This window comes from Sturnira hondurensis, unplaced genomic scaffold (genome assembly GCF_014824575.4).
Source record: "Sturnira hondurensis isolate 20B ecotype Veracruz unplaced genomic scaffold, ASM1482457v3 Scaffold0003693, whole genome shotgun sequence".
Classification (NCBI taxonomy): Eukaryota; Metazoa; Chordata; class Mammalia; order Chiroptera; family Phyllostomidae; genus Sturnira; species Sturnira hondurensis.
The window spans coordinates 3,051,215-3,064,238 of NW_028076324.1; the positions used below are offsets into that span (position 1 = coordinate 3,051,215).

The window sequence follows — 13,024 nt, forward strand, 5'->3', positions numbered from 1 at the left end:
TCCCAGGGTTTTTGATGCCTGATGTTTCAGCATAATGAATCATTTAGAAGCACCAAGCCACACTAATCCCAGGAAGAAAGTCCTGCATAATATGAGCAAGATGACCCACTTCACATTTTTATTTCCAGAAGTATTTGAAGAATATCATTGTGAAAGAGCAGAAATTTTAACCTAAATATCAGAGAATTAAATTATAAATTTATCTTCACAGTGAAATATTATAAAATGTCTATCACTGTAATACATTCATTAAAATGCCCAAGAGAAGATGATTAGCTCAGAGAAAAGACCACTCACTTTGAATTATTCCTATATTACTTTAGAGAATTAATATTTATTAAATAACTCAATTGTGCTGTAATTCCCACTACCAGGATATTCTTCTTTGTGTTCTAATTCACAGTTTACTAACTAAATGCTGATCATTTCAGGTCAAAGTGAAAAACTAACTCTAGAACAGAAAGTTTTTGCACTCAAAGACTATATATCACAGCTAATATTTTAACAGAAATAACAGAAATGGTGACTATAAGAATGTTGAGGATGAAGGTCTGATCACAAATGAGAATGTTAACTACATCCACAGCGATTTTTACCCTTCGCAGATACAGCCCATCGGCTGCAAAATAGCATTGCTTGGAAAATTTATGAAACTAGTGGTGACCTAGGAAAAAAGTCACTATTTCTAGAAAATATTGTAACTTCTGTTGACAGTGTTGTTGTATTATAGTAACATATAAAGGGGGTATTGCAGAAAACCCTCACATTGATAGATTCATTATAGTTATTATCATTATTTTAAATCCTCTTTACTACTGCCAACTGCTAACAATTTGATAGTTTTTTTTCTTTTCTTTCCTTTTTTTTTTTCAGATCTGCATCTGGACTTTTCTTCCTACCCTGATTCAGACTCAGAGAAACCAACAACTTGCTAGGAACCAGCTACTACCTGTGGGCACATGGTGAAGAAAGAAGTCACTTGAGACTCTGAGATCCTGGAAACCTCACTAGGCCTTCTACTAATGATGGAGACTTTAGAACCTCCTGGAATGCGAGCAGCAACCATACTTACCACACAAGCAAGAGTCCATTGGGACGAAACTGTGACCACAGCTGCCTCAGAGGAAAAGGTGCATAGTTAGCATCCATGGCCCCTGTCATCACCATTCACAGCTCCCGAGTTTTGACCTCAGTATTACATTAAAATACTATTACACTCCAGCTCACCAATTTATTGATATAAACTCTCTAATCACTCTCTTATGTGCCTTTAAAAAACATATTATTTTCTCCAAACTTTCGTTAATTATTTTTCCTATTTTAATTTTCTTGTTTCCTAGTTGATTTGCTTTCTTCTTAATTTTCACTACAGATAATGTATCCCATTATTTTTGCTTACTGGTTTGGGTGTTTTTTCTCTTGACCCTTTCTGTAAACATACCATGTGGTCTAGATGGTATGTTTCTAACTTTACATGTCAGACTTGTGGTTTTGTATATTTAAAGAATTTCCTGAGTCCGAGAGCTGAGGGAACATTTGCTGTCATCTAATGCAGCTCAATTATCTTACAAAAGAGAAAACTGAGTCTCTGAAAAATGAATGGACCTCCCTAGTTTATGGAGTTTCTTAATGAAGAATTTAAAGTTCGACTGCATTTCCCTGAATGTATTTTCTCACAATGGAGCACACAGTTCAAGGAATTACTGAGACTGGACACCAGGGCCATTTCCAGGAAAGGGGATGCCTAAATGTCAAGAGAACATCCTCTGGAAAGGTCCTTTGGCACAGGATGCAAATGTGAGCATTAGGGAAACTGGGGTTACTTGGGGCATTAATTAAGGAAGAAGGAAAACGGTGACAGCTCTGAGCAGTAAATAACAAAAGGATCACAGAAAACAAGGCATGATCTTATCACCAAGTATGCTGGAACATTAAGGTAAACTATAGTGTTTTCAGCCAGATATTAGAGGAATTCTGATGTTATCCTTACAAACCAGGATCTCCAAATATCATTAATGATAATATGTTTAAGTGACTTGTAACGGATTTAAGTAGTAATTTAACTGTTTTCAGGAGTAATCAATCAGAAGGAATACTGCGAGTGCCTGCTGCTGAATTGTCTCTGGCCTGCCCTCTCAGGAGTGCACAAAGGGATGTTGTTCATTTCTCCAGATGATTAACTAGGAAAGATACGGGTCATTGGGTTAAAAGTATGGACTGAGTCTGTCTAGCAAGATGATATTTAACTGAGGCAAAGGCAAAATACTTTGCACTGAGTCAAGCGAACCAACTGGGTAAACAGGAAACGGGGTACAGAGAACTTAGTTGTAATGCTTATCTAACTACATGTGGTCTCAGTCAAGAGTTTTGCAGCCACCTCTAATGTATGTGGTCTTAGGGCGCAAATCCCAGAATGATTGGCACTGTCACCGGGAGGGGGTGACCTACTCTGCATGTCCTGGTTTAGGCTGATTCATAGAGACATCCAGAGGGTAGAACCCAAGCAGAGGAGGGAACCCTGAAGTCTTTTCAACATGAAAAAACAAGTGAAATTACTGGGTGTATTAAACTTGTAGAGCTTACTTAAGAATACCAGAGTCACAATTTATAAATATTTGGAAATCATCAGATAGATTTCAAAATGACAGATGCTTGCTCTAAGTTTGTGAGCTATTAATTCATAAGGGTTTCCTCTATTTATTTCTTAGTTGTGTGACTTTGGAAGTCACTTCATCTTTCTAAACCTTAATTTGCTGATAATATTTTGCTGATAATTTACTGAAATAAGACCTATTGCATTATGTTGCAGTTATGATTAAATAAGATACTATGTGTAATGGATATAAAACTACAGTGATAGCACCTTTTCATGAGACTTGTAACTACATTATGTTTTTATTATATAGCCATATAATTAGAATATTTTATAATTGGCAAAAATTCAACCTACAAAGATGTAGACAGGTTGGGAGAGAATGGTCATGGTGTTAAGCAGGCTGAAATATTTAATGTTTAAGTGGGGACTGATTTTATAAGGAACTAGTACATTAGTGATTATTTTTGTCTTGTGAAACTTTCTTTCTAATCAACACTGTAACTACAAAGGCTTAAGTAATACATACCCAGGAAACAAGAACGGTCTGTATCCCTGCCTAGCCAAGTAAAAGGCATGGTATTATTTTGAATGATGTCTACATTGTTTAAATTGTGAAAGAGCTTGAATAACAGTAGAGGCGATCAGGAAATCATCATTGCCTTAACTAGTGTTAGCATAAATTCCACAGTAACCAGCCTGACTCAAATCAGATGTGGTCTTGAAATGAATCTGAAAAATTAAAAGGCAAAAACCTCCCATCTGTCTTCAGATATTTTTATCCAAAACCCCATTAAAACATATTTTGAGAGATTCTTTAAATTTTTGTCATCACTTTTTCCCTTCAAATTGACCTGTAAAATATTTTTCTGTAATTTCAAGGATTGAGGCTGTTCTTTGTGGGAGAGGAATCCTCTCTTCTGCTGACTGTTTCCTTATACAGGGACTGGCACAAATAACGCCCCTATTTTCATTACAAAATCTTTTATTACAAAATCATAAGCGTGGAATTCTGTAATATAGTATCACACTCAAGCATACCATATGACATTTTAGGTGAAATGTTCAAATTAAAGCTGGATTATTACGCCCATATCATTACTCTGCCAACCACTCAAGCAGGCATTACTTCTGTCGGGCCCCATATTTTCCTTTCCAATCTAAGTCATTAAATCTTCTTTAACGTTCTCCCATTGGTGATGTTTTCCTCTTTTGTTACCTACATTCCTCTTTAGAGATGAAATGTGTCATTTGACCCTTAATAAGTATGGTTATACTTTATGTATATCCTATGTGATCTTTGTATTTTAATAGACAAAAGTTTTATTATGACTGTAAAAATTATTATTCTATTCTTTTATGATTGAAATATCCTCTGGGGTTTTTATTTAACCTGGAGGAAAATTGCTTATTTGGAAATTTACCTTACAGCACAGATTAAAGGCTAAAAATAAATCCTCAGGTTTTTTCTTCCCTCTATTTCTGCACATCGATGGGCACTGTTAACTCCTTAGGGAGATAGTCTAAGTCATAATACAGTGTTTCCTTCCCTTGTGTATTAGCTATTTATGAAGCAACCCAGCAATGTAGTTTGAGTAAAACTGTGATATTAATGAAAATTTGTCTTTTGAAAAAACAGCCTTCCATTATATGCATTCAGCCAATTAAAAAAAAACCATGCAGTGGATCCTAAACTTCAGTAAACTAATAACAGCGTACTCCTAAGAAGGATGGTTAGTAGTGATCACTTTAACATTTAGTTTATCTTCTCTAGAGACGTCACTCGGTTTTATGTATTACCAGTAACAACTGCACATAAAAAAATTACATAGTGCTTTTTTAAGATCAAATAAAGAGTCCTGTGAAAAGCATGGCTTCATTTCAGGATTCTCTCTGTAGCCTATATGAGTTAATATTTTTATTGATATTTTATTAGGTGATGTGAATTTTGAGGATGCAAGTTGTCATGGTAATTGGCCTGTATTTTCTGGCTGAAACAGAGAGCAAAAAAAAATCAGTTTTAGCAGAAAAGAAAAATAAATGAAACTAAGACAATTTCTGTACACCCCAAAGCAAGCACTAACTTACTTATTCCAGAATTCTTTTGTGAGGTTGAATAAAGAATGTTTTAGACAAGAGGAATAAAGGGTATGTTGAAATTCTAACATTTATGAAAGTGGTCTAGTAAAGCTTTGTTGAGACGAGGATAAAGCACGTTACAGGCCAGGCCATTAGATTTGATCAGGGAAATGTCTGAAATTAAAACATATAACTTGAGCCACACTCTCCCCTTCGGCTCCAGTAGAATTCTCGGTGATCGGCCTGAGTTTTCTAGTTTAAGTTTCAGTTTTACTGTGGTTGTTTCATCTTGATTTTAAATGGCAGCAGAATAAATCATTATGCTAAACACCATTTGAATTGAAGTTAATACATTTTTATTTATACTTAAATATGGAAAAAAAGTAGTTTTCTGCTTTTGATTTCAGTGCAAGTGCTGTATGACTCTACTCCATGAGTAAACTAGATCATTCATGTTGTTATAATGTCACAAGGGCTTCTTACTGTCTTCTTCTTTTTTACTCTTTCTTTCTGTTCCCCAATTTCTTTTAAACTCAGTGATGCTGTCTTTCTCTTGCTCTTTGGTTCATTTTAAATCTTCAGAAATCTCATTTGTCTTCATGTCTCCAGACAATATTTCTAAACTTACCTCTCTACATTTATACAACCATTTCTAATTCAAGCCTATTCCAAAACATCGCAAAATTTGAAAGACATTTCTAAGTAAATATGTATTTTCACAAGAAACGCAGCTTTTTTAAGCAGAACTCAGCTTCTGCACTACTTTCTCCATGAGTCGCCTGCCCTCTTCTAAGTCATATGAATGAAGCAACATTCAATCCTCATGATTGAGAGAAATCTTGGGAAACTCATGCAATCCATTGAAAAAATCTTCCAAAAGTCTTCTCTGTTTTCCCCATTATTGTCTGGGTCTTTGAATTTTTCATTAGTTTATGATGAATTTAGCTATCTAGAAACATTTCTTCTCATTCTCTTATTCAAATCCAGTTTTTGCCTGAGATTCTTTTCTTTGCCAGATCAGTGGATATGGCTGAAAGAGAGAGTTGTTCAGGATTCTATTTTGCTGCTTTTAATCTAATGTGTCTACTATTATTCCCATCTCTTCATTTTGTATTTTTTATATGCAATCTGATTTTATTTCTCTTTAAAGAGTTTCTCCAGAGGTGTGTCTAGGTTCTTAGACTTTTCAAAGCACCAGATTTGTGTTTTTATGTGATTCTTTGAATTCTCTGTTATTCCCTTTTGGTCTTGAATATAATGCCTAGCTAAATAGTTCTTTGGTACAAAAAAACTGCTTTAGCAGTATCTCAAAATTTTTGAAACTTAGTGCTTTTATTGTCATTTAGTACCAGGTTTTTTATTTCTTCTTTAAACAGTCATTTAGTATATGATGTTAGTTTTCAGGCATATTGTTGTATAGTAATGTATAATAATTTATGTAAATATATAGTAATTTCTAGTGATTTTACATTGTTATTGGTTACATTGCATTTTAGCCAGAGATCACATTTCATCATGTGTTGATTCTCAGCTTCCTTTATGGTTTCAGTAATTTTTATAAATGTTCTTGTTTGCTAAAACAAAGGAAACTGAGTCTTCTCTCCGTTTACAAATTAATTAATTGTTCTGTTCAAATATTTCTACTTGTACTTTCAAGTTACTGATTCACCTATTTTTTTAAAGATTTTATTTCTTTATCTTCAGAGGGGAAAGGAAGGAAAAAGAAGTAGGGAAATATCAATGTATGGTTGCCTCTCGTGAGTCCCCTGCTGGGAACTGGCCTGCAACCCAGGCATGTGCCCTGACTGGGAATCGAACCACGATCGTGTGGTTCGCCGGCCCGCACTCAATCCATTGAGCTACACCAGCCAGGGCTGATTCACCTATTTTTTTTAATCATAGTTCTACCAGCTTTTGTTTCTTGTCCTTGAAAGTAGATGGAAAACATTTTAATAATCATTAGAGTTTTTTTATACCAACATGTTAACCAAGTGTTTTGGTCTTATGACGTTTTCCTATAATTTATTTGTTTCTAATATTGAAATTATTATCATGGATGTTTTCAGACACGTTTCTCTCTGATATGCATTTTTCTATCTTCCCACCCTCCAAGTTTTTTGCATGGTGTTTTTCATAAAGTGTTTAGTTGACAACCTATTGCTGTGTGAATATTTGTATTTAGTTATGACAATATTAAAGTTATTTTTGCTCTCTTCCTGTGTTTTATATATGCTGTATTTTTATTTGTTTTCTTTTTCTCCTTCCTCACATTCCATTTGATGAGTCTGTATTTTTTAGTTCTTGTTTGGAAGTTATTTATTCTACTTTTATTCTTTGATGTTATCCTTAGCTCATACTCTTTTTGTTTCGCTCATCAATTTCTGCCACAGAACCTGTCTTCCTCTGATTGTCTCTGCTTACCCTTCTCAGTAACTTTCTTACAGTAGGGATTTATATCATCCGGGGTTTCAAATCTAAGTCATGAATGTGCACTTTTAGGAGTGAGTGTTACTGCCAATCTTACAAAGCTATTTTCTAAGTAAATTGCGAAGTGTATTCACTCATCATTATCACTCTCTTCTTTGTGCTAACAGTGTGGCATTAACATATGCTTATCATCTTTAATGGAATTATTATATTTGCATAAAATAACTCCAAAATTAGTCCTTAAAGTCCTTCAAAACATGGACTTTGGGGCTTAATATATTGTTGCATCACCCAATATATTACGTGGAATATATTAATATTTGATAGAAATTTTTCAATTGATGTTTAAATGAATGAACATTCCCCAGGTCACTTAGAACAATCCTGACTGTTGACATGTACTTATTGAACATTTATTAAATTAAAGAAAGTTGGATAATCATAGGCCATTAAAACCTTTGCCTTTAAATTAAATTATATTTTCTTCTTGCTTGTTCTCGTGCTTCTCAAACCAATTTATTTTCTTTTTCTCCTTTGCAGTCAGAATTCATCCAACAATAAGCACTAGGTTCCTTATAGCTCTTGTGTCCCGGTAGATTAAACTCTTTTAAATCTTTTACTTGTCATTTTAAGCCATTATTTAAAAACAAAAAAGATGTGGATAATTGCTCTGAGTTTAGGGAAAACACCTTGAAGAATTTGACCTCACTAGCTTCGACTAATTTTAGTGTCTACTAAAGGAATTTAATAAATACTATCACTACTGTGAGCTAACTTAAATTCTAAGGAGAGGGCAGAAAGTACTTAAAGACTGAAATATGCAAGGGACACCTGAGACAATCTCTTCATTCCTGATAAAGGAATTAAGAAACAAAGGGGAGGGGCAAGAGGCTCTGTCTTCCCTAGTGGAGTTTCTAATTAAATGGGAAATATCCTGGGAAAGCGAGAAAAAATGAAAGGTCTTGCTCTGTCAACACTGAGTTCTGCAAAATAACCGGGACTCTTTCCTCACTCTAAAAAAATAGTCCAGTGGCCAGGCCATCAGTCAGGTGCTGTTTTCTTTCTCATTTTTCTTTCATAACTAACGTTCATGGGATAACAGATTTTATTCACTACTCCACTTTCTCATTATGCGTTTTTTTAAACTTTGCAATCCAGACTTGACCTTCATTATTCTAATCACATTTGTTTTTGTCATCAATAGCAATAGCTTTTTCTTTAAAAAAAAAGATCTTATTTATCTTTAGAGAGAGGGAAAGGAAGAAGGGGGAAAGAAACATCAGTACTTAAGAGATTGATCAGTTTCCTCTCGTGTACCCTCAGCTGGGCACCTGACCTGCAACCCAGGCGTGTGCCCTGACTGGGAATCGAACTGATGACTTTTCAGTTCACAGGCCGGCACTCAATCCACTGAGCTACACCAGCCAGAGTGCTTTTTCTTCCTTGAGATTTTATTTTTCAATTACAGTTGATATGCAATATTATATTAGTTTCAGGTACAAAGCATAGCAGTGGGATATTTATATAACTTAGGAAGTGATCCTCCCAATAAGTCTAGTACCCACCTGGCACCATATATTGTCATCACAATACTATTGACTATGCTCTGCTCTTTTTTCAATCAGCTTTTTAGAAACATTTCACAACATTTGATACTGTTAAACAGATTGCCTCAACAACCTCTTCTCTTTTGAGATTGAATGCTATTGATTTTAATTTGCCATCTATGATGACCTCTTAGCTAAAATTCTTTTCCAACACTCTCCAAATATGTAGACATTTCTTACGGTACTTTTTTCTCAGTATCTGTTTTCCTCTCTAAATTCTATCTTTCAGAAATTTCATCTTATTTGAAGCACTTTCTATATGGCTTCCAATAGTGTACCCCTGGTTCTAACTCCTCCTTTTGGCTTTGCACCTAAATTTCCCAAACCTCAAATGTATTAGGATTAGATTTGTCAGTATTCCCTTCAGCATTTACTTCTTATCCTAGGTGTTCTTTCTTCGTCAGTATTTCCAACACGATTCTGCTTATCTCAGCTCCTTAGCTCTGACTCGTCGGTACCCAGAGCCTTTACAACCACTTTGTATGGAAGCAAATGAAGGGTGGCAGAATGTGCCACCCCCAAACATGGCCCCCCTGCATAAACACCATTTTGAGTTAAAGGCACTTGAAAAACAGCAGATGCAAGAAGGGCATTCTAATCTCCTTTTTTCTTCCTGAAAAGAAAAGATAAAAACTTGCATGCAGAAGATGTGCTCCCTGTACCAAGAAAAAGAAACATTCTTCAAAGGGGAAGTAAAGTCGAGAGAACTGTGTACATTGAGACCTTGTTAAAATAACTCTCATCTTCCTTTCCCCCTCCCACATAGTTTAGTTATCTTTCCACATTTGCTTCTCTTTGTTAAACCTAAACCTATAAAAGCATTTAGGTTTTGCCACTACTTTGAGTCTTCCTTTCCTTCTGAGGATTCCCATGTTACATAAAACTTATATTAAACAGCCATGTATTCTTTTTTCCTGTCAATCTGTCTTGTCTGTTTAATATTGAGGCCCAGCCAAAAAAAAGTTTAAGAGGATAAAGATAAAATTTTGCCTCCCTTACAACATCAACCTCTAATGTTTCTACCTTCTACATCATTCTGCTTTGACCCTGTTTTTATTCTTTTTGGTTGGAATATTATGAAACTTTTAAATTTATTTTTATTTTTCAATTAGGGTTTACATTCAACATTATTTTGTATTAGTTTCAGGTGCACAGCAATCACATAGTTTATAAAGTGTCCCCCCCCCGCCCTCACATATTTTCAGTACCCACCTGGCACCATACATAGTTACTGCAATATTATTAACTATATTCCCTATGCTATAGTTTACCTCCTCATGACTATTTTGTAACTTCCAATTTGTACTTCTCAATCTCTTTACCTTTTTCACCCAGTCCCCCAGTGCCCCTCCCTTCTAACAACCAGCAGTCTGTTCTCTTCATCCATACATTTGTTTCTGTTTTGTTTACTGATTTATATTGCTTTTTATATTATACATGTAAGTGAAATCATGGCATTTGTCTTTCTCTGACTGACTTATTTCACTGAGCATAATACCCTCTAGGTCTATCCATGCTGTTGCAAATGGTAAGATTTCATTCCTTTTTATGGCTGAGTAGTATTCCCGTGTGTGTGTGTGTGTGTGTGTGTGTGTATCACCACTTTTTTGTCCACTTGTCTACTGATGGGCACTTAGGTTGCTTCTGTTCCTTGGCTACTATAAACAACATTGCAATGAACGTAGGAGTGTATCCATTCTCTTGAATTCGTGTTTTGGGTTTCTTTGGATATGTACCCAGAAGTGGTATCGCTATACAACATCATCACTTTAATCAAAGAAATACACATTAAACCACAATGAGACATCACCTTACACCTGTCAGCATGGCTGTCATCAATAAATCAACAAACAACCAGTGTTGACAAGGATGTGGAGAAAAAGGCATGCTTGTGCACTGCTGGTGGGAATGCAGACTGGTTTAGCTACTGTGGAAAACAGAATGGACATGCCCCAGAAAATTAAAAATGGAATCGTCTTGTGAAACCTTCCCACATAAGCTTGGTTCGTTTGGCTGAATGACTCTTTAAGAGCGTGATATTAACTAAATCATACTCTTGCTCCTAAATCTTGATCTGCTCCTTACTGCCTATGGGATAATAGCCAGCATCCCTGGTTTAGTAATAGGACACCAGTTCGCCTTAGACTATTTGGCATATCATTTTTTCTCAATATCTTCCCAAGATACAAAATCAACATGCCCTCAAACTGCCTTCATGATATGGATTAAAAAATCTACATTGCTGGGAATCTTGCTGTCCCTCTCTATTTTTATTGCTACATAGCTCATATAATCTAGTACTTTATCCATGGGTATCCTAATATTTAAAAATTATTTATAAAAGTAATACATTTAAATTTAACAAAAAGGAAGTTATTATCAGATAGATAGCTCCAGCTTCTCAGTTGAAGAAAAACCAACGTAGAATGGCCACAATCCCCCATGTAGTAGGCACGCCACCTAGTGACAGCTCCACCATACTACAAACCTTGCCTCTGAGGCCAGCATCCGCCTACAAATTTTCCTCAAGGAATATATCAAAAGAAACTTTTTAGATATAACAGCACCATAAGAAAAATATTCAATGATACTTACTTCTTCATGGCATTAAACATGCAACTAATTAATTTAGAGTTGATCATGTAAATAAGTTCAGAGAAACAGAGGAACCTGAAGCTTTTATGTGTTGACACTAATCAGTGATGCATTTGGATCCACTTTGAAAGAAGAAACTGAAGCTTGGATAAATCTGTGACAAAGTCTGAGAAAATTTTTTTCCCTAAGATAACATGTACAACATACCCAGCAGCGCCTACTCTGAACAAATATTAGCTGAGGAGTGGCATAATGGTTCAGAGTAAGCGTAGACTTTGGAGCCAGAGGGTTGGCTGTGGCAACCTTCACGAACTGGAGCCCTACGCGCAATTGCTCAAAACGGGCACTTCACGTCTGCAGACATGGCGATAACCACATCTTCACTGTATGAGACACAATGCAAGCAAACTATCTGGTCTATAGCAGGCACTCAGTAAAAGGTGAGAGTTCGTTTTTAAGGATTACTGTCCTTTTGACCTTTGATCATTTATATAGAGAATAAAGCTCCTTTTTAGGCTTAAAAACCATTATGCCTAGGTCCTCAATTTCCTTATTATGGTATAGAGTGCACGCGCTGATAAACACTTCACCGGGTGACTTTCTACACCTGGTGAAAGATACCAGGCTCATTTAGTCAATGTCGGACAAAACAACTGCAAAACAAGTTATCTATAGACTACCTTCAAAGCCACCTAACTCTACTGGAGTTTTAAAACCAGGTGAAGCGAGCTGTTCGTACTTACAGCTCTCCAGCTGCATCATGCATGTTTGCACATCCATCGGGAAGTTCTTGAGGTCCATTGGGCAGGAAAGGGTTAACGTCAATCTGAAGAAATTCAAACCAATTATTCTTAAAAGAAACGTATGGTGCCGTGTAACTGTTCTATTGTTCAAGGTACAATTGGAAAGCAACATTGCTAGTATTGGTACTGACAAACATCTATTCAAATAAAATCTGCCCCGAATTGGGTGTTACTTACTCTGAAATAGCTGTACCTTTACACACAAAGCTGTTTGGGGGGGAGGGAAGCTGTATGTTTAAAATTTTGACCCCCATTTAGTTGTTTCTTTGTTTGTCTATGTATCTATTTATTTTTTCCTTTATAGTAGACTGCAGATGTCTAAAAGAAGCCTGTATTTCCAGGAGCGACTCTCAAAAAATTTAATACCAAATGCCAAAGACACACTTTCCCCAAATCGCACGCACAGCGTACCTCAGGAGGCGAGTATATCCCGGGGACTGGAGTTCTGAACGTGGAAAAGTGGGGTACAGAGAAGCCACACTGCACGACAACTCTCAGTCATCTTTGTAACCGCGTTAAAGACGTTGTCGATGAATAATACCCAGCAGTGTTCAGCAGAGGAGCAAACCCTGAATCTGGAGAACTTGAACCGTCTTAGAGTGGGGTCAGCTATTGTGGGCTGAGGGCACATCACCAGGTCTTATCAGGGTCACATAACAACCCTCTAGAACATGCGTGACACTGTTCCATGCTTCCCAAACAAACTGCTGATCTGGCCTCACACAAAGTGACTCAGAGGGTGTATGCCAGCATCTCCCCCCCGCCCCAGGAAGTGTTGGCACACTGGCGTTTCAGATTATTCATCATTCCTGAATTTTTTTAATAGGGAAAGTTTATTACCAGGATATCTTCAGGGATTACCAAGAATTTGTAGTTTCTGGACCTGAGAAAAAAGAGGCCCAGATCCAAACAAACCCTAG

At 36.2% G+C, this 13,024-nt stretch overlaps 1 protein-coding gene across 1 annotated transcript in view; it reads right to left on the reverse strand.

The window, feature by feature from the left end:
- The window catches only part of GLRA3 (glycine receptor alpha 3), a 140,762-nt gene that overhangs the window by 54,427 nt on the left and 73,311 nt on the right, over nucleotides 1-13,024 (reverse strand). The window contains exon 5 of the mRNA XM_037042165.1: nucleotides 12,045-12,127. Within this exon, the coding sequence (XP_036898060.1) occupies nucleotides 12,045-12,127 (83 nt within the window). The remainder of the gene's footprint in view (nucleotides 1-12,044; nucleotides 12,128-13,024) is intronic.